The following is a 21,844-nucleotide window of genomic DNA, read 5'->3' as shown; positions in this document are numbered from 1 at the left end:
CTCTTTTTCTTCAGATGGAAGAGTTGAGGGCTCACGCCACAGACTGGACGCAGAACATGGACTTCCGCATTCCCAACCCTCTGGAGTTCAACGACCCTTTTCTACTACAGCGAAGGCGCTGGAAACGCAGTGAGCGTCGACGCATCCGCCGGGGAGCCCAGGGCACGTTGGGAAACTGGGTGAGAGGGGGTTCGGAGAATGGACACCTACCAAACCACTGGGCCAACCACTCCAACTCCATGAGCAAGCTGGAGGCACGTTCCTCCCTTGAGAGGGCAGTGTGTGCCAAAGCAAGACAACAGGCCAGCGCTCCAGGAAAAGGTGCTGCCTCAGGGATGTCACACGGCCTCAGGCCGGAGCCTATGCGGGTGGGGCAGGACAGGATGGTGCATCACCTTCTAACTCGCTCCTTCTCTCTTCCTGTGGCTCACTCCATCTCTGAGTTAGACTCAGCTGTTCCTATGCATGAGGGATCACTTACTGGTTCTGCTTCTCCATGCGAGTCTCGCTCAGGAGGCTCCTCTTCCTGCTCCTCGTGCTCCACTCTGTCCCGGTCTGAACCCAACAGGTCCATCAGCTGCACAGAGGAGAGAGCAGCACTAATGAACACAACACAAGAACAGGACAGGCTCACTCAGGCCGACAGCGGCGAGTCTGCAACACAATACACGCACACACTTCTGCCTGAGCTAGGTTTGCTCTCTCAGCCCTCCCAACATGCTTCTGCCCTCCTCTCCATCCTCCCTACCCCACCACCACTTAGCACTACACCCTCATCCAGCTGCAAACTGTTGGACTTCTTCGGAGAGAACCTGGCTTTTATAGATGAGTCCTCTGACACGTTGAGTGACCGCGGCCGGGAGCACGAGGTAAAGAGGAGGCGACCTCGAAAGCCTAAGAGGAGGAGCATGAGGAGACAGCTGTCCCACAGGTGTACCCCCCTGCAGGTGAGGAGACTCAGCAGAGACACACAACCACCATCCAATCCCCCAACACCTCCTCCAGACTCTGCGTGGTCACACGCACCAGCATCTGAGTTGCAGATGGACTCGACTCTCTGACCAGCATTATAAACACTACAGTCTGTGCTTTACAGCTGGTTTTATACCTCAGGAATGCCTCACAGTCACAAACATGGCTGATGGATCAGGAATGGCACTTTAACCTCACAGAACCAGCTTTCCAGATTTGCCCTCACGATACCACTCAGTGGGACTTTGTAATGGTTTGCTTTGACATTCTCAAAGTGATACATAACCCATCACATGAATGCCCTTTAGATGATACGTCTAAAGCTGAATAATAAAACTTTGTTGATAATTTGTGTCAGAAATGTCTTTGTTGTCATTTATGTCAAATTTAGGCTTTCAAATACATGTAATATCCCTGTGCTCATAATGTCAGAATGACTCCTGGTATTTCTGATCCCATGGAGAGCCTATGGTAAAATTAGAATAGCATTTTAATCAGAATGTTTTTACATATCATTCAGTTCTTTGAATGCTATGACATTCTTAAGAAGACCAGAAACATTAAACCGTGTTCCAAATTATCAGTGACTTGCCGTCAGGGTAGGCAGTGCCTACCCAAGGGTGAATTGATATTTTGATTATTTGTTTTAATTATAATATAATTATAAATTATTTATTTTTGTATCTCCAATAGCCTCCAGCACCTATACGTTTGAAAGTGCCTGCATTTTGTGCGCTTCATAGCCCAAATGACTAAACAGCGATATTTCCTGGAACAGCTGCACAGTCTAACTCCGCTGTAGGGCAAAGGGAGGCCACGCCCCCTCCCAAAGGCACGTTGCAGCTCTGCCTCTGCTCCCATTACGTGTTTTTACGTGTTTGCGCATGCGCAGTCAGGTCCCCAAGATGACAACCATTTACGTCCAAAGGCAGCGTAGAGAGCTGCCTTTGGACGTAACCGCGCTATGGCGTCGTAGAACAGGACACACCAAATAAATCCAGGAAGTTAGTGCGATGAGAGAAAATCCTGCTTCATAATAGAGACCCATAGAGCTGCTCTGACTCAGTCAAAGGTCACTAGAACTGTAATCCAATCATGAGTTGTCTAAATATTCCCACTCCTATCGAGCAGTAATTGGTTGAAAACTCATCATAAAACCTAAACCTATTTAAGAATGATGTTTTTATGTTAGTAAGTTAGTCAATCAATCCTTGATAAAAAAAAAAAAAGTAACTTAATTACCTCCACCAAAGAAGTAATCAATTATAATTTTGTCAGTATGTATTGGTTTGTTTGTTAGCATCACTCATCATTGGCAAAATTTCAAAAATTCATATCTCGGTTTATGAATGACCAATATTACTAAGCATTCCATCACAATTTTTTAGGAAAACAATTAGGAATGCCCAATAGGGCTGGGCAATATATTGAGATTTTTATTTTGGCGATATAGCAAATTACAATGTTGCCTATAGCAAACATTTTTTTTATTATTGCTTATTTTGTATTAAATTACTTAATTTACGAGTTGCTGCTTTCACCACTTCTCAGAACAGCATGAAAAGCTCAGTTAAACAAGCCACACTACAGAACTCACTCACACTCCCTTAGAGCTTACAGATAATGAAAACCCAAAGTTCAGTGTCTCAAAATTAGAATGTTATGAAAAAGTTCACCTGCAAAGGTTTCCTGAGCCTTTAAATGGTGTCTCAGTCTGGGTCAGTAGGCTACACAATCATGGGTACTGTAAGACTGCTGACTTGACAGATGTCCAGAAGACAGTCATTGACACCGTCCAAGAGGAGGGTGTCAATGACTGGGTTATTGTCAAGAGGAAGGTGAGAGACACTAGACCCAGATGACCTGAAGGCTGCTATCAAAGCAACCTGGACTTCCATTACACCTGAGCAGTGCCACAGGTTGATCACCTCCATGCAACGCAGCATTGATGCAGTAATTCATGCTAAAGGAGTCACAACTAAGTATTGAGTTCATAGAAATGAACATACTTTTCAGAAGCCTTACTTTTTTGTTTAAATTATTCTTTTTTTTTATTAATCTTATGTAATATTCTAATTTTCAGAGACTGAATTTCAGGTTGTCATTATCTGTAAACCATAATCATCAACATTTCAAGAAATAAAGGCTTGAGATATTTCACTCTATGTGTCATGAGTCTATATCATAAATTGGTTTGACTTTCTGAAATGAGTGAAAAAAATTACAATAAACTTTTTCATGATATTCTAATTTTTTTTAGATGTCCTGTACATTTGCTTTGCCTATTATACAAATACTAAATTAAACAATTGTAATAATAATCATAATTGTGTATTAAAATCTAATTATTTACTATTTTAACCCCCCAACACAGTAGATGTTGAAGATCTGTCCATGGTAGAAGTAGCTCGGGAGTCAAAAAAGTGTGTGCACCCCTGCTATATTAAGACAATTTTAAAGTGTGCACGGTGGGCACACTTGTCACACTCAACTATCCCATGATGCATTGCGAGCAGAATGTAAAATAGTCCTGGGACCGGTGTCACGTACTGAATTTACCTACATAATGAGATTATAAAACTAACATAATCCAATAAACAAATAAAACGTGTCTGTTCACTTTGAAAACAAAAATGAATTAATGTTTTTTAGCCAAAAGTTCATTTTTCAGTAATGCACATATACAATCTCAGTACAATGTGCTCTCAGTACATGACACCGGCAAAAAAATCAAACATCCCCTTTCAAAATAAAAACATCTCGTCTCGTCTTCCATTAGTGTTTTTAAACACTTGTGTAAAAAGGGCTCTTGTTTTGAAGTTAACAGGAAGTTTGGTCTCCTGGTCTTTCTGACTCATTAAGGAGATGGAGATGTTCTTTATGTGGTGGAAGGCTTTTTTTGATTTAATCTAACAATAAGCAGTTAGATCAAATCTGAGCCAATCAGAACACCAAGGTTCTAGCGTTTTCCACCTGTTCTTTGATCACCTCCAGTTTAAGTCACTTATTATATAAAATTAAGAGGCTCTTAAACTACAACACAAACATGGAACAAGAACAAAAGAATAAATATTTACATGTTTATTTGTTTAATATAAAAATATATAAAATATATCTGTGAAAGTCCAAATGATCTAAAACCAACTATTGAACATATATGTTTTTACATGTATAAGGATTCACTTCTTAACAAAAAAAGTCTTGATTCTTTGGAAAAGCCTTCGAATCCTCTTCATCAAAGAACGTGTTTTTGCTCCACTTGAAGACTGATCCAGAACTTGATCATTTGTATGAGGAGTGGGAACAGAAACCAGGTCCACATCAGTTACAGGAGGGAGATCATGTGAAGCTTCTGCAACCAAGGCATCACAACTGATTGACGAGAGGGAAAGTTCTTCTTCTGGCAGAGTCACATAGAACAAATCCCAGGATGTAGCGGCCAAATTCAGTCTGTCACCATCGTTTGATTCTGTCACACAGGCTTGATCCAGAACAGACTCTTCACCAGATGCAGGGCAGGTTGTGTTATCAACCTGTGAGGAGGGTTGATAGTGTCTGCTGGTCTCCTGCTGGTTGAGGTGGGATGTGGTGAAGAAGTGGTGAACCTGAGCCTGACAGGGAGAGATCCTTTCATCTCCATCCAAGCGCAGGAGCTGCTTCAGCAGGTCGACAAAGGCTTTTCTGTCCTCAGCCTCACCACTTTCTTCTCCTGGATGAACCTGCATTTTAATACAAGACACTGGTTATTACACAAGCTCACACATCAGGCATATCAGTGAGTAGTTTATGGTCAGGATGTCTCACAAGCTTCATGGCAGTCAAGACTTAATAACAGGACAGTGAATAGATTTGGACACTGCATGAATTTACATCAGATCTTGTTTAAAGGAAATTTCTCATTCATCATGAATAGCATTTTCCAAATAAATGATCTAGAATATTTAAACAGTAATCTATGTCATCCATGTTTTAAGAGTTATTAAACTTAAAAACTTGCTTTTTTTAAATTGACAAAAAACAAATGTTTAAATAGAAAATGTTAATTCAAAACTTACATTAACCAGATCATCCAAAGAAGAGAACTCAACGAAACGTTGTTGCTCCTCAGGTACGATGTTGTTCGCAGCTTCATATTCCTCTGGTGTCTGGGAAAACAAGATGAGTGTCATGAAGTTCATTGTAAAGTTAAACTTTGGTGAACTCAGGTTTGCCGAAAAAAAAACTTCAGTTTTACCATCAATCGCCATTTTGGGCTTCCCTCAGCCTCACAAAAGAAGCTCCTGGTGTGAACCCCGGCCTGGAGCTGGTCGTCCTTTGGTAGACCAAGAAGCTCTGAAACACGCTTCATCATCTGATAATCGCAGGACACAGACAAGAGGTTTTCTCCAATGTAGAGGAATGTGAGCAAACAACCCAGGCCCCACACATCAATGGCCTCACTGAAGGGAAGGCCAATGGAGACTTCAGGAGCCCTGAGGAGCAAGGACAAGAGTTAAGAGTGAGAATCTGTGACCAACAAATCAATACAATACAATACAGGTTTGTCATAACCACAGCTAAGCCATGTGAGGAGAAATCCTCCTACCTGTATCCTAGAGGCTGAATGTCAAGGCCAGGCTCCATGCTGGAAGTTGTAATAGCCAGACCAAAGTCGATTAGTTTGACTTTCAATGGCTGGATCTTCCCACTGACCACCATGACATTGTCAGGTTTTATGTCAGTGTGAATGATTCCAAGGTCTTTCAGGGAATCTAAAGCCACCAGTAGCTGCAGAAACAAGATCAGAAGACACAGGATTAGAATAAACATTGTCTGTTTGCTGTATGAGCTTTACACCAATCTGATTGGCCTTTCACCAACCAATAAGAAAGGGTTTGAAAATACATCATTTCCGCTACTTGACTTCCGTCATAGTCTAAGTAGAAGTAGAAGTAACCCTAACCCTAACCTAACCCTTTTGCTGCTGGTCAGATGAAATACCGATCAAGTTACAATTCAAAAATGAATGAGAAGAAGGGGGTGTATCTGCCTTTAAAGGGGGTGTACCCGCTTACAAACCAAAACGCCCCTTTTTGCTGCTGGTCGGATGATGTTGCATTAATTTGTGGTTAAAAGGTCACACACACACACGCACGCACTCACGCACACACACACACACACACGCACACACACACACACACACACACACACGCGCGCACACACACACACGCACACACACACACACACGCACACACACACACACACACACACACGCACACACACACACACACGCACACACACACACGCACACACACACACACACGCACACACACACACGCACACACACACACACACACACACACGCGCGCACACACACACACGCACGCACTCACGCACACACACACACACACACGCACACACACACACACACACACACACACGCACGCACTCACGCACACACACACACACACACGCACACACACACACACACACACACACACACGCGCGCACACACACACACGCACACACACACACACACGCACACACACACACACACACACACACACGCACACACACACACACACGCACACACACACACACACACACACACACACACACACACACACACACACACACACACACACACACACGCACACACACGCACACACACACACACTCTGACAACAAATGTTATAAACCATACCTGCTCAGCAATAGAACAGATTTCAGTCAGACTCAGGTACTCCCACTCTCGGTTTTCCATTAGAGTGTAAAGGTCGACGTCCAGAATCTCAAATACCAGGCAGTTGTAGTTCATGTACACAAAATGCTCATAAAATTTGAGCAAATTTGTGTGGTCAGCATCAAGGACACTGATTAACTTCAGCATGGAAATCTGTAAAAAAAAAAAAGAAGAAGAATCCACAGTTTGATTTAAAATACATCATCTGGTTCCAACAGGTCTTTGATAATCTTATATTGTTATTTTGCAAATATCAAAAAAGTGCAAATGGTAACAAAGTTTGTTTTCAATGTTGGATTAGATATGAATAAATATATAAAGTAATAGGTACAAAAGCTATATAAACAAGTGTAAATCAGCTTTACATTTACATGTATATTGATATGATATGTACATGGAATATTAGGTTATGAATAAATAAAAATAGATATGTTTATTCCCAAAATTGCATTGAAGAGAACAGAAGTCCTGAAATGTACATTGCTATGTTGAAGTAATTGCACATTAATAACAAAAAATATTCTTCATAGAGTTTAGAAGTAGCAGAACCTGAGCCCTCAAATATGATAAAGGTACAAACAAGTACCTCATGATCAAGATCTTCTTCAAAGCCCTCCTTGATTATTTTTACAGCCACCGTCTCATTGTTGCTGAGGTTCTGGCACTTGACCACCTTCCCAAAGTTGCCTTCACCAACACACTCCAGGATGGAGTAATCCACAGTGCTGCTGTGGAGAACCTGAAGTTCAGCTGCTGCAGTAGAAAGAAAGAACAGAGGGTGAGTATAGACTAGTTCAGTCTGTGTATGTGTCTGTAGTGGACAACATATTTTCTCCATAATTGTATTGTGGTTTCCACAGTCAGTGATGGTTTGAGGTGCCATGTCATGTGCTGGTGTTGGTCTACTGTGTTTCCTTAGGTCCAAGATCAACGCAGCCGTCGACCAGGAAGTTTAGAGCACTTCATGCTTCCTGCTGCTGACCAACTTTATGAAGATGCAGATTTCATTTTCCAACAGGACTTGGTACCTGGAAGGGACTCAATGCAACTCATACAACAGTTAGTAATTTGATTGGAAAAGAGACGTCACATTCCATGAGTGCTGATCAGGGTTGGGGTCAATTCAAATTGTAATCGTGTAATTAATAATTAAGTACAATTTTGGTGTAATTATAATTGTAATCGCATTTGAAAAATTATGTTGCTGTTGTAAGAGTAATTAAACTGTAATTGAAATCAGAAAATTGAATTTTGTAATTGTAATTACCATGTAAATTCTATAAAAATTGTCAATTATAATTTGACACAAAAATTAAAGAACCATGTTACAGTTTTATGCACAGTTTTACACATATGTAGTAAACAATTATTAAAATATTTTTCAAATCCAGCTTTTCCACATTTTACCATTAAAAAATATAAAAATTGAGGGGTACACTGACACATAAAAGGCTCAGATGCCCACGACAAAAATATTACAACTTATATTTTCATTGATTAGGAAGCCTAACAATGTAACCAATGGATAGGAAATAAATTAGATGATAGAAATTAATTTTTAGTGTGTTTTAGCTGATTTAGGACCTGTTATCGTAAGAGATGCTAACAGAAAGCTAACACAAGAGGTAGGTTCAATGTTATTAGGTTATTTATTTCAAGCTCAGTAATTGTGATTGGACTTTAGTAATTGAAAACACAATTGTAATTGACTTTCTGAGGATAAAAAATAATTGTCATTTAATTGTGATTGGGAAAAAATACTGCTCACTGTTATCTTAATTTAATTGTAATTGAACATGGGTAATTGAAAACGTAATTGCTGCTATAGATCAACAACAGCACTGGGACTTTATACAGACATTAGTCAACGGTCAGTTAGGAAACGTTTATGTGTTGCCTGGCAACAGCTAATATCACACTTGAGGTGGTGCTGTTGGGTTAAATATCAGCACTGGTATGATTATCAGAATCAGAATCAGAATTCCTTCATTAATCCCAGGGGGAAATGACTTTTGTTACAGCCACTCAAGAAATAATCACAAATAAAAGAATAAACGTTAGAAAGAATAAACGTTAAATAAGTGTATACAGTAATTAAGTAAAAGACTGTTAAAATAAGGATTAGATAGATACAGATATTTACAACAATCAAATCTACACCAGTGCTGATATTTCAGCACACCAGCACTCCCTCTGGTGTGATATTGCTTAATTATCCATCTCAGGAATAAAATACAGGAACTATTTTTATGAGGAGACATAAATACTTGCTGCTACACCACTGTAATAACACACACTTTCCAGTCTAAAGGCCCTCTCTAAAGTATAAAAGCCCTGTTTGTCATTGAGTCTTTCTTACTTGCAGCAGCTGAAGTTCCAGAGAACAGAAATTGGGACATTTTCCACTCAGATGCTTTAAAAGTCACATAAACAGTTGTCTTCACAATGCTCACTAACTGCAACTGCTCTGTCTTCACTGACAGCTCGCTTTCATCTCATACCTGCTCCTGATTGGTTGAGGACGTAGTGCCCTCTGCAGCCAATCAGATACGACTTCTCATCGGTTAAAAAACACTAACGTTGTGATGGAGAAGCCCTATGCTAATGACCTAATGCCCCGTTCTGAAGTGTATACGATATAGTAGGTGTAATGTAGTGACATCTATCTGTGTTTATTTACCGTTTATTCTCGTTCTAATTCAATAATCTAACCAAATACACATAGGCGAAGGCTTTAGTTCTTTTCTCCTCCAGTAGAGGGCAGTAGTGCAACCTCAGGTTAAATCAACCTCACAGAGAAACAGTAGAAGAAGAAAAAGGAGGCGGAGCTTGAGGTTTGAAATTCTCGGGTCTTGACAAACTGGAGTGAAAAGACTTAATAATATGGAGGATCAAACCTGAAAAAAGTATAAATAAATAATAGTATAAATAAATGTAAGACATTTAATTATTTATGTTCTATTTATTTAACAGTTTTTTTCGTTTTATTCATTTATTCACCCATTTATTTATTCATTATTGTATATATTTATTCCAATATTTATTTATACATTTATTTAAGTATTTACAATTTTGGCAGGTTTGGTCCTCCATAGAATAACTCAGACAATTAAAGTTATGATGTTGATGTTTAAAAAAATGTGTGATGTAAAGTTCATGCACTATTAAAAAAAATAAAAATAAAAAATATATACTGTATATATATATATATATATATATATATATATATATTAGTGTTGTGGTGGTCAAGACCGGTCTTGGTCTCGAGACCAAATTTTAAAGGTCTTGGTCTTGTCTCGGACTCTGAAGCATTTTGACTCGGTCTTGTCTTGGACTCGGGATTTTCTGTCAAGACCGTTCTAGACCAGCACTAATTCCTGCTATTTTTAAACTTTTTTATAATGTGATAATAACACGGAGAAGAACTGGATAAAATAATCCTTTATTCATTATTTAATCCACCCCGTATAATGACCACAACCTTCCTTAATGTGACTGAGTGACGTGTGTGACACACTCGTGTGTGTGTGGCTACGTGTCAGTTTGGACCGCGGAGCGCAAGGGAGAAATGAACTAATCACTGATAAAAATCCCAGTAAAACTCCAGTAAAACAATCACCAGTAATAAATATTATCTCTCTGGTAAAGACAGTAGCTCTAATAACTGGTAAAATGATAAACTGATGATATTACAGCCTGTGAAGGCTGGATAGGGGACGCACTTACTCTGCTTCTGGGTCCTAGTGCCAGCCGAGCGGTGAAGCCTGTTCCGTTTACCGTGTTTACTGAGGTCCGTGTGTGTTTAATAAGTCTGTGTGTGTTTAATAAGTCCGTGTGTGTTTAATAAGTCTGTGTGTGTTTAATAAGTCTGTGTGTGTTTAATAAGTCTGCATGTTTATGCCTCTCTCCATCCACTCTTTTCATTATATCCATGTCTTTTAAGGCTTTATTACATAATGTCGGCTGTAGTCCGGGCCGCCGCCATCTTGGTTTATGTCGCCACCAGTTGCACTAGCCCAGAATGACTTAAATAACTGTAAAGAGGTCTTATATTAGTCTATTTTCTTTTTAAAGTGGTGTTTTTTTTTTGTGTCTTTAGACTCCAATTACATTTATGTATATAATATGTTCCCCACAATATAAACAGGTTCACAATATAATTATTTTTTATAGTTTCTGTTTCCACTGTATCCAGAATAATAATAATTCTCAACAATAACTATTTATTAATTTGTCACATGACTGTTCCAGGGTTTGAGTTTGTTTTATTTAGTTTCACATCTACCTGTAGCTCTATGTTTTTTAGACTGATGACAACTTGTTTGTAGTTTTATTTCAGAAAGTTTCACTTTTACAGTTACAGTTGGAAACCTTTGTTAATTGAATATCCTAGTTATATTACAGCAACCAAATTAAACTACATCAACTAAGTGAATTAATAAAAATAACCTGTGTAAAGGTTTTTTCAAACTAAAAAATGATCTTGTGAACTCTGTGACCTGTTGACCTGCACAACTCAAAGAATCAGAATCAAGAATCATTATTTCTTAGTAGAAATACTTTTAAACACTTGCTGTACATTCAGCTGACATAAAAATCTTGTTTTCAAATATGTAGAATAATTGTGAATTTATCAGTAGCAGTAGTAGTTTTAATATTTTAGTTAATTTTTTGCAGGCACCTTTTTTGTCCGTCAAATGTATTTAAAATAAACTAAAATTAAAGAGAGAATGTTATTTAACTGTTGAACTTTGCCATAATTTTATTTATTTATATATTTTTTTAAATTGAAAAAAAAAATGTTTATGGTCTTGGTCTTGGCTTGTCTCGGTCTTGGTCTTGACTCGGTCTCGGTTCCCGAAAGTCTTGGTCTTGTCTTGGTCTTGGTGCATTCTGGTCTCGGGCAAGTCTTGGTCTCGGATAGTGTGGTCTTGAACACAACACTACTAAATGCTATACGTAAGTTCACAGTACATTAGTAAATTGATGCTGCTGCTACGTTCTCTAGCTAGTGGGCGGGATAACACTACAGTCAGGATGACAGCGCTGGAGACGATAAAGAAACTTTGTTTTGAGGAAAAATGACAGCTTTTTAAAGATGGAGACCAACACCTGAGTTACCAGAGCTTCAGCAAAGGTAAGGTCAGAACACGTTTCATACTTTTCACAGTGAATGGAACAAAAGGAAGGATTGACTTTGTGGATGCTCCTCACTGAGGCTGTTCTGAGTTGTTGGTCACATTTTCTCCATGTTTCTCACAGAAACATGGAGAAAATGTGACCAACTGCCGTGTCATGAGATATATCTTGTTGGGAGAGTATGGAGGCTATATTAAAATTATTGTTTGTTTCTTTAATGGTGTTTATGATGTTGATTTTTTTAGATGGTTAAATGCTTGTTCGTGTGGATCTTGTTGGGTTTTTTCTTTGTTATTATGAATTTTATATTTTGATAAGCGCATTGAGATGACTTTGTTGTAAATTGCGCTATACAAATAAAATTTAATTGAATTAACACTTGCCAGCAGAAACATATGAAATTGTCATTGGTGGTCTCGATTTGCAACGTACCTACCCAACCCTAGTGGTCACGGCACATCACTGCAAATTATTATGCAAATTGGATTTTTGTGTCAAATAGATTTATGTTTTGTTTTTGTTTTTTATTAAACTCATAAATGGCATTGTGTCTTGGAGCTCTTTGAATCAGTGAAACCAATCCCACTCATATACCTGAGGGTAAGCTCAATTAAAGGAAAACTTCATGGACAACAAGGACAATCCACAATATTTAGCAGGCCACTGGTTTCAAGCTATATAGGGAAGAAAAAGTGTCATATGTTGTAATGCCTTGTAAATTATAAAAACATTAGTTTATGAAAACCTAAGCATGATGATCACCGTACTGAGAAGAGATTTAAACAAAACACAGGATGGTTTTGTGCAGATAAAGCCATAATGAGTAAGGACAGGACAAAGAGAAGCTGCTAAAATGATATTACAAACCAGCCAACAAGTATATGAAGCTGTTGGTTCCTCTGGAGTCCTACAAACCTCAGGTATAGGATCCTACAGAGGTTTTCAGTTGTATATAAACTGAGTTACAAATGTAACTACAGTTCTATGAACCCTGGATGACCGCCAGAGGCAGTGCTTAAAGCACTGGATGATACCGTCTCGTGAAGACGCAGGTCAAGTGTAATACCAACAATTTCACGTGTGACCCAGAGGACCAGGTAAATCTGAGGTACTGTCTCTTCATAATCTACTTGTGAAACTGAGGATGCCAAATGACTGACTGCGCTGGCAGTCATACAGGGTTTGATGGTAAATGGTAAACTGACTTGATTTTTAAAGCAATTTTATGAACACCAAAGTGTCACAAAGTCCTTTACAATATCAGCTCATTCACCCATTTACACACCAATGGGACAGAGCTTCAATGCCAGGCGCTCATCAATCATTAGGGACAACTTTATCAGAGATCAGAAATTATCAGAGCAGAGAGAGAGCATATTTCTCCAGTATTGGCTTCCCTTCATTGGCTTCCTGTAAAATCTAGAATAGAGTTTAAAATCCTCCTGTTAGCATACAAAGCTCTACATGATCGCGCTCCAGTGTATCTTAAAGACCTGTTAGTGTCCTATCGTCCAGGCAGATCACTCCACTCTCAGTCTGCTCGTCTACTGGAAGTTCCTAAAGTATCTAGAAGTAGAACAGGAGGGGAAGTGTTCAGCTACCAGGCTCCTCCCCTTTGGAACCAGCTCCCAGTCTTAGTACGGGAGGCTGCTACTCTCTCCACCTTTAAAAAAAAACCTCAAAACCTACTTATATGCTAAAGCGTACACCGTATAATAATATTAGGAACCAGTGTATCATAGTGTATCATGTTTTTCTGCAGTCTGTGACTTCTCCTCACGCTTCTCTCTCTTTCCTGTTTCAGGTGTGTTGATGCTGGAGCTGGCAGTTCCTGGTCGATGGTTCATGGCTCAACTAGTCTGGAACACTCTGATGGTCTATCCCTTTATCCTGTTCTGATCATCCTTATGTTCCCTAAACCCCAACCAGTCAAGCCCGATTATAAAAATAAAATTTCTGAGTTTTTTTCTTCCCACTGTCGCTAAATGCTTGTTTATGTTGATCTTGTTGGGTTCATTCTTTCTTATTATGAATTTCATATTGTTAAGCGCTTTGAGATGACGTTGTTGTATTCTGCGCTATATAAATAAAGTTGAATTTAATTGAATTGAATAGGTGAACATCTAAATTGGAAACTAGGGTGGCCGGGAAGTGTCAGGTGAATGCATTTACAGAAACGAACACAAATGCAAAAAGGTCACAACACGAATGCAAAATGGCTACAACGGAAGTGTTTCCGACGGACCGGTATTACAGACGGACACGTTTCTGGCGGATGTTTTTAACCCACCAGAACAGAGAAGAACAAGAAGAAGACATCGAAACGCGTATGAAAGTAAGTGAAAGTTGATTAGGATACTCTTATATTTTTCATATCAGGCTATCATATCATAATACCCGTCCGACTGTAATACCGGTCCGGCCGGAAACACTTCCGTTGTGGCCGGTTTGCATTTGTGTTGTGACCTGTTTGCATTCTTGTTCATTTCTGTAAATACCTGACACTTCCCAGCCACCGTAGGAAACAGCATATAAATGATCTGACAACAAAAATAGCTAAAACTATTGGAATAATGTGCAAAATTAGAACTCATAAACCATAGCTCACTCTGCTTATTATATAACTCCCTCATTCTACCATAATTGAATTATGGAGTGGAAATATGGGGGAACAATTACAAATCAACTATACAACCCATTGTCCTACTACAAAAGAAAGCAATTTGTATTGTTAACAGTACTGATTACTACGCCCCAACAAATCCACTGTTTATCAAACTCAATATGCTAAAACTACATGATATAGTTGTCCTAAGCACCGTGTTTGTAATGTATAAAGTACATAATCATGAGCTTCCTGCTTGTATCCAGGACAGGTTTAAATTAAGTGAGACATGATGTAATCTGAGAGGAATTGAGGTTTATCAAAAAAACATAGTTAAGACAAAAACTAAAGATGTGTCTCAGAATGAAAAATGTAATCCAAGCAGGAAAAAAAATGTTTTTTTTTTTTTGTTTTGTGTTTAAACTTGGACATGATTCATGATGGCTGTAACCAAATTATTTTATTTTGTATTTTTTATTTTTTTCTATCTTGTTGCCTGCTGTTCTCAGTTGTAACCCATTATAAGCTGTTATAATTTGTCATCATGTTGCTTGCTGTTTGGTTCTGTGTATTTTGGAATTGTGTTCTTGCAGTAAGGCATCAATAATTAATATACTTTAGCCTTAACCCTTCAGTCATTATGTATAGACATTTTTTTTTTTTCTGTGTAAAACCTTGTTTTATTGACTGAATGAAAAAATAAACTAACTAACTAACTTAGTCCTCCGTGGGTGATGTCCAGGCAGACACAGTCGTGCTTGGGTTGCAGCCAACCCTTCACTCCTGATCCTCGTTGTACACCCACTGCTTACACACCATGCAGCACATACTCAATCTCATTCCACTCACACATAGTCGAGCACCAGGTGTTTCCATGCAGGCTGACCTGCTAATCCTGTGCCATGTTTTTCTGCAGTCAGTGCCTTCTCCTCGCCCATCTCCTTCTTTTCTGTTTCAGTTGTTTTTGTTTCTTCCCACTGTGGCTTGTTCGTGTGGAATCAGAATATGACCCTTCTACTACCACAGTGCACTACCACAGTCACCCATAACTAGTAAACAACTTACAGTTTTGCCTATTGCTTGAACACATTTTGCAAACTTTGGCTCATTGTGTCAAAACTCTAGACACAAGCAAATAAGACACAACCCTGGAAACTGCTATTATAACCTAACAATCATTTGTCAAAATGTCACTGTTTTGACAAAATGATAAGCACTTCTATCATATGAATACAGTTTGAAGTGAGCAGCAACACACGAGAATATAAAACACTGCAGTCTTTAGTTTTCACTGTTTTTATTCAGTTCCACAGAAGGCTAGTTTTCACATCAAATGCTCAATTCAAAATCCTTACAATTATGTATTTTACAGTTCAGTATATTTAGTTAAAGCATAAATAAAATAGAAAAACACAATTGTAGGCTTATGATTCATGCCGTCTCATCAACATCCCAAGCAATGTCTTCTCTCGTTAAGCATCAGTGAAAATATACCCTTGTGTGGGAAAAAAATCCTCTATAAGATTGAGAAATGGCGAGTAAGTTGGCAAGTACACAACTTCCATGGTTGGTGAACCAGTTCTGGACCAGAGCAGCCTGATGAAACCAACATTATCCCAGACAACAACAAACCTGGGCTGCTCTAGTCTATCCTGTTCGACTGCATCATGAAGTGCATCTAGAAATTTTCCCTCATAGTCAGACAATGGTTTGTGACATGATCCACAAAAGTTCCTCTTATGTCATCTGAAATAATTCTCAAAATGGCTAAACTGATTGGTGTTTAATTTTGTCACTAAGTATTTTCAGGTGTGTGTTTAAGTATTTTCTAATACTCAATGGGTATTGTGTTTTGAATAGATGTGCTTTCCCAACAGTACCCTGAGATTTACTTATTTAAATAAGTGTTTTATGTTTGAAATAGTGTGTAGTGTGCAGGAGACAATGTGTTGCAGAATTGCAACTAAAGTGCAAAGCAGCGCTTTTGTTTGAGGTACGGTTACACTTTTTTTAACGTATAACAACGGCTTCAAGTTATGTTACTTTGGTTTAAGCATGGCTCAGTGGTAGAGTGGGTTGTCCAGGTTGGGGGTTCAAGTCCCACTCAAACCAAGTCATTGTCGTCGTGTCCTTGGGCAAGGCACTTTACCCACATTGCCTTGTATGACTGTGCATGAATGTTGGTGGTGGTCAGAGGGGCCGTGGCGCGAAATGGCACCCACACCTCTGTCAGTCTGCCCATCTCTGCTACATTGTAGCTTACCACCACCGGTATGACTGTGTGAGTGACTGGTGTGAATGAATAATGGTTTCTGTAATGTGCTTTGAGTCTCCTCGAAGAAAGCATTATTATTATTAGTGTTCAAGCAATGGGCAAAAACTTCATCAATTCTCACATTTATAATGCTCAGTTTTTTGAGTTGCTTCTTGCATGTAAAATTTATACCATTACGAAGTTGGATTGTTTACCTTTAAATGGTTCAGCATCTGTAAGACAGGCTTATGTGTAGTCCTGGCATGAGCAGTAGAGCTGGGTTTGTGGGTAGTAGCTGTGATTAATCTGCTATCCTCTTCTGTTTCTATTGACTCTTGTTTTGAGCTTTTGGTTCTCCTGTTGATGTACAGACTCAGGGTGATTTGAGGTAAGCAGAACTCTGTATGAATACAACCTACAACCTGTCTGTAGAGTCTCCAACACTTACCTCAGGGGTGTCAAACTCATTTTAGTTCATGGGACAAATATGGACTAGCTTTAACGCAAGTGGGCCACAGATTGGAAGTTGTGAAACAAGTAATTTTAACATCATTATTGCCCTAGTTTTCAATATCAGTCTCTGCCGGATCTTCACTTCAAAAATTACTGATTTTATAAGCAATTTTTGTGTAATTAAAGGGAGTTTTGTGCAATTGTTTGTGAGAAATTGCAAGATTTGTGGAAAAATGTATTAAACTATTTGCAATTAAAAAATGACTGCATTCATGTGGTGATATAAGCAAAGGAGAACTGCAAGCCATAAAAATATTAAAAAATAGTTTCATTATATTTGTGAATTTAAGATATCTACATCTCAATTATTTTGTATTTTACACAATAATTCATGTTTTCTCTTTCATTTTTGCTACAGCAAGCCTAATTTGATGCTCTAAAGGACCAGATTTGGCTCCCGGGCCTTGAGTTTGACACATGTGCCTTATCTGGTCAGCATGAATTTTCCAACACGGTAAAGTTAGGTTAATATTGCTGTTTGGTTTCCATGTCTGTGCATTCCTTTCAGTTAAATACTCTTTTATATTAATGTAAATACACAGGACCCACAAGCAGGATCGGTCTCTTTCCTCCCACCCATCCTTCAAGAAGATCCCTACGAGAATCGGACAGTTACAGACTTAAAACCAGCACGTTGTTGGGTTTCATTTTTAGGAGCTGACATCTGCTCTTACTGTATGACCTCTGACCCAATCCTACATTGAGTGCTGGGATGTTGGGTTGGTCTTCTACTCTGGGCTGGTTGTGTATTGAGAAAAAGTAATGGCGCCCCCCTCTGTTTGAAAACTCTGCTCTCCAGGTTAGTCTCCTTCAAAATTGTGTGTATTTTTACATGTAATGTTTTCTCCTTCAGTGGGCATGTTTTTGTTGCTTGTAAAACTCTATATTTTGTGTCCATTGTGTTTTATACTGTGGAATCCATCCTAATCTCCTATTATTCAATGTTTAATACAGCGCTCACGAGGCCTTTGAGTTCTGGGGGGCGGGACAAACATGTGCAAAGTCACCAATCAAACGGTGAGCTGAAGTGATGACAACAGGGTGACAAGCGTAGATCTTTTTCCTTAAACGGAGCCGACAGAGGAAAATGGCGTGTAGGACGGTTCAGACTTCGGGTTTTAAAGCGTCTTCTTGTTGTGGTTTGAAACAGAGCAGAGCAGCAGCTCCAAACGTGTTCTCCGTGGTGGGTGCCATGTTTGTTTTGACATTGCTTGGTGCAGGAGATATGACGTTCTTTCTGTACAGCTCTGATTGACTCGGTTTCTTTCAAACCGAATAAGTGAGCAGAAACCACACCCACTTTCTGACAAAAAGTAAGGAAGTGGGTGAAGCTTTAGCTTATAGCCAGGCTAATACTGTGAGAACTGATGGAATTCAATAATGTGAGCAGAATCCTGAGACTATTCTGCTTGAAAAAAAAAAAAAACATATTTTAGAACAGTAATAAAGATCTTTATTAATAAAGTGCAAAGAAAAACACCTTTTCTATTTTTCATGCTCAAGGTTCAGCAAGGCCATTCTAGCTCCACCCCCTAACCCCCCTCGCTTCCCCCCATCATGACATCTATTCTGGCCCTTCTAGGGGATGCGCCCCCCCATTTAGGAACCACCAGTATATGCAGTGATGGACAGGTAGTGCAGAGTTACAAACACACTGACTGCTGATGGGAGGCCAAAACACTGCTTTATGTGTGTGTGAGCTTCTGTGTGCACTGAGGGTCAAAGGCTCAGACGTGGTTTATAAAGAGGTGTGTGTGTGTGTGTGTGTGTGTGTGTGTGTGTGTGTGTGTGTGTGTGTGTGTGTGTGTGTGTGTGTGTGCGTGTGTGTGTGTGTGTGTGTCCCTCCCAAGGACAGAGGGACCCAGTGTGAGCCAGAGTGAGGCGCTCTGCTGTGGGATAAATACAGGTTGGATATAGTAAGCGGTAGTTAAGTGGAAAAGACTAACAGATGCTGGGGTTAGTTTACTCAGGAGGAGGAAACCTTACCACATCTTCAACTGACACCCCATCACACACGCAGACTCAAAGTGAAGCCGCATTCTCACAGTGGATTACAAAAACAAGTTTACAGCAGTGGCTGCAGCGCCATTTGCATCTCTTCAAGTCTATTTTTTTTTTTTTTAAATTAAATCACGTTGGCCATATCATCAAGGATCTAAAACGAGCACACAGTGCTAACATATGAAGTCTGAAGACGGTGCAACTGCTAATGCTAACAAAACAATGACAGGGACGTCTTATCATCACACTTTTTAGCGTTATTTACAGCTTACCGAAGTGCTCTGTTCGTCGTCTCCAAAGATAGAAGGAATTGAACCCTCAATCAGACAAAGTCTTTCTGTAAATCCTTCTTTATACTGGTGGAGGTTGCTGAAGCAGTCATCCTTGAAGTGGGTACATTTCCGTAAAAAATAAAACTCAACCAGGCACTTTGAAAAGGTTCTGATGCTGGGAGACGGTGTAATGAAGCGTGTGGGTTACTACATCCAACAACCAAACATTTTGACTTATCCTCTCGTAACTTCGGCATCCTTGAGCTTGGACTACAAAATAAAAGCGAGAAATAAAAATGGCGGATTGCTCGAAGTGTTGGACCTGGAGTTGATGTCCTAATTTGGCAGTTCTGCTGCAAATACTGTGACGTAATAGTTCAAAAAACGTAATAGAGAATAGAAAAATTGAAACAGATTCAAAAATATGAGCAAAACAGAATATAAAGATATCTACGGAGCACCTGAAGAGACTAATTGGATTTTTTCTGTACTTCTAAGCACTCTAAATATACAACAAAATGCATTTAAGGGCTAAAAAAGTGGATTTAGAATGATATGTCCCCTTTAAACATATTCTGGGTACTTTTTTAAGTGTGCTTTGAGTCATTGTCCTGCTGGAGGACCCATGACCTCTGACAGAGACCCAGCTCTCTGACACTGGGCCCTGCATTGTGCCCCAATAGTCTTTGGTAGTCTTCAGATTTCATGATGCCATGCACACAGTCAAGGCATCCGGTGCCAGAAGCAGCAACAGAACCCCAAAACATCAGTGAACCTCCGCCGTGTTTGATCATAGGGACCGCGTGCTTTTCTTTGAAGGCCTCATTTGTTCTCCCAGAAGGATTTTGGCTTCCTCAGGTAAATTTTGGCAAACTCTAGTCTGTCTTTTTGGTAAAGCACATCATGTTCTGGCACCTGATAGGTGTAAGAAACTCATTGATGGTTACAGAACATGATTGATTTCAGTTATGTCTTACAAAGAATGTGCTACCAAATATTAAGTTGAGGGTGCCAATAATTTGGTCCAGTCCATTTTTGGAGTTCTGTGTAGAATGATATGAGATTTGGCTTTTTTTCTCTGCTTTTTTGTAAAATAAATAAACATGTGAATACCAATGCATTTGCAATTTCAACAGTTTTCTGGGAGAAGTGGTGCATTATCTGACAGAAGTGCAGGGGTGCCAATATTTTTTGTCATGACTGTATATATTGATTAAGGCGATATTGCCATATTGCCAAAATAGAAAACCCAACATATTTTGAATCTCGATATATGGCCCAGCCCTACAGTGCAGTGTCTGATTAAATAAATTAGAATAATGACAATATGGCAATGTTGAAAGAATGTCTGATGAAGGGCGGTCAGCCCGAAACGTCACGTTTTTTGGTGTATATTAAAAACTGAAATTGGGAGCTAACTACACAGTTGTGTGGACCTTCTTTTCTTCTTAGCAATGTTGAAAGAATACCATGAAACCCATGCGACAGTTTAGATACAGGGGTTGTAGAGTAGCTTTATGTTTCTGCACAGCTCATTTGTGTGCTGCTGTCAGACACTCGTACTGTATGTAAGATTTTTAAAACTCCTACGTCTGTCAACTGCTACATACCACAGCATCTAACAGCAAGGATTTAATGTCCAGTTTTTGAAAAATATTTTAGCTTAATCTAACCCAGGGGTCTGCAATCTGTGGCTCTGGAGCCTAATGTGGCTCTTTGACTCTTTTGCGATGGCTCCCTATAGCTTTAAATAAAATATTGAAATAAAAAGTTGTTATTTTCTAACAGAGGCTATTATTGAATTAATGATTAATAAAATCATGATATAACAATTTGTTAACCTAAAATAAATCACGTTGTGCAATGACTCAGCACCTTCCTATTTCACCTCCTGCAACATCTACAGACCATCAACTTTCCTGTGACTAACTGTAAGTTTTAAATCCCTGGTAAGATAATTAAACCAATAAAAACACTATTCTGGAAGAAAATAGAGATTTTAATTGTGTGGGAACAGATTCATTTAACCACCAATGTGCAGGTTAAATATGTATGTTTTATGTGTGGCAAGAAATGAGAAATTAGCATGTGTTGACCAAATTATTATGTGTTATCAAACTTCAAGTTCATGCGTCCTTTTAAATACATTAACTCAAAAAAATCATCTTTATATAACATTGTGTTCATGTAAACTGCGATGCGTAGAATTTGAAGATGCAAGATACTGTTGTGCTGTTATTTATTGATGTTATTTTATTTTAAACTGATTTTAAGGTGCCATTTACATGATCAATATAAATCAAATCAAATTAAATCAAACATTATTCTATATAATTTTAACTGTATAGAATTAAATACACTGTATT

The 21,844-nt window shown here is 39.0% G+C and overlaps 2 protein-coding genes across 7 annotated transcripts in view; one reads left to right on the top strand and one right to left on the bottom strand.

Annotated features, from left to right (window-relative positions):
* The window catches only part of kcnk4a (potassium channel, subfamily K, member 4a), a 38,341-nt gene extending 37,021 nt beyond the window's left edge, over positions 1-1,320 (top strand). For all 6 annotated transcript variants that reach the window (XM_028460034.1, XM_028460039.1, XM_028460033.1 and 3 more), the window contains one exon: positions 15-1,320. In XM_028460034.1, the coding sequence (XP_028315835.1) occupies positions 15-1,061 (1,047 nt within the window). In that variant the 3' untranslated portion in view covers positions 1,062-1,320. The remainder of the gene's footprint in view (positions 1-14) is intronic.
* A 2,831-nt stretch (positions 1,321-4,151) lies between these two features.
* Positions 4,152-9,596, bottom strand: LOC114471549 (homeodomain-interacting protein kinase 1-like). The gene is made up of 7 exons (XM_028460396.1): positions 9,054-9,596; positions 7,281-7,447; positions 6,656-6,847; positions 5,558-5,739; positions 5,207-5,444; positions 5,028-5,117; positions 4,152-4,691 (listed from the first exon to the last, which is right to left on the bottom strand). Exons 1-7 carry the CDS (start codon positions 9,091-9,093, stop codon positions 4,152-4,154), a joined length of 1,449 nt encoding a protein of 482 aa, XP_028316197.1. The 5' UTR covers positions 9,094-9,596.
* Between the last annotated feature and the right edge of the window lie 12,248 nt (positions 9,597-21,844).

The sequence above is a fragment of the Gouania willdenowi genome, chromosome 10 (genome assembly GCF_900634775.1).
Source record: "Gouania willdenowi chromosome 10, fGouWil2.1, whole genome shotgun sequence".
Lineage (NCBI taxonomy): Eukaryota > Metazoa > Chordata > Actinopteri > Blenniiformes > Gobiesocidae > Gouania > Gouania willdenowi.
This window is presented reverse-complemented; position numbering and strand designations above follow the sequence as displayed.

Excerpts from the sequence above, each read along its gene's own strand:
- LOC114471549 (XM_028460396.1), bottom strand. The coding sequence starts at position 9,093 with ATGTCCCAATTTCTGTTCTCTGGAACTTCAGCTGCTGCAA. Across the intron at positions 5,740-6,655 it reads TCTGTTCTATTGCTGAGCAG|CTACTGGTGGCTTTAGATTC; the intron begins GTATGGTTTATA and ends TTGTTTCTGCAG. Across the intron at positions 4,692-5,027 it reads CTTTGGATGATCTGGTTAAT|GTTCATCCAGGAGAAGAAAG; the intron begins GTAAGTTTTGAA and ends ATTAAAATGCAG.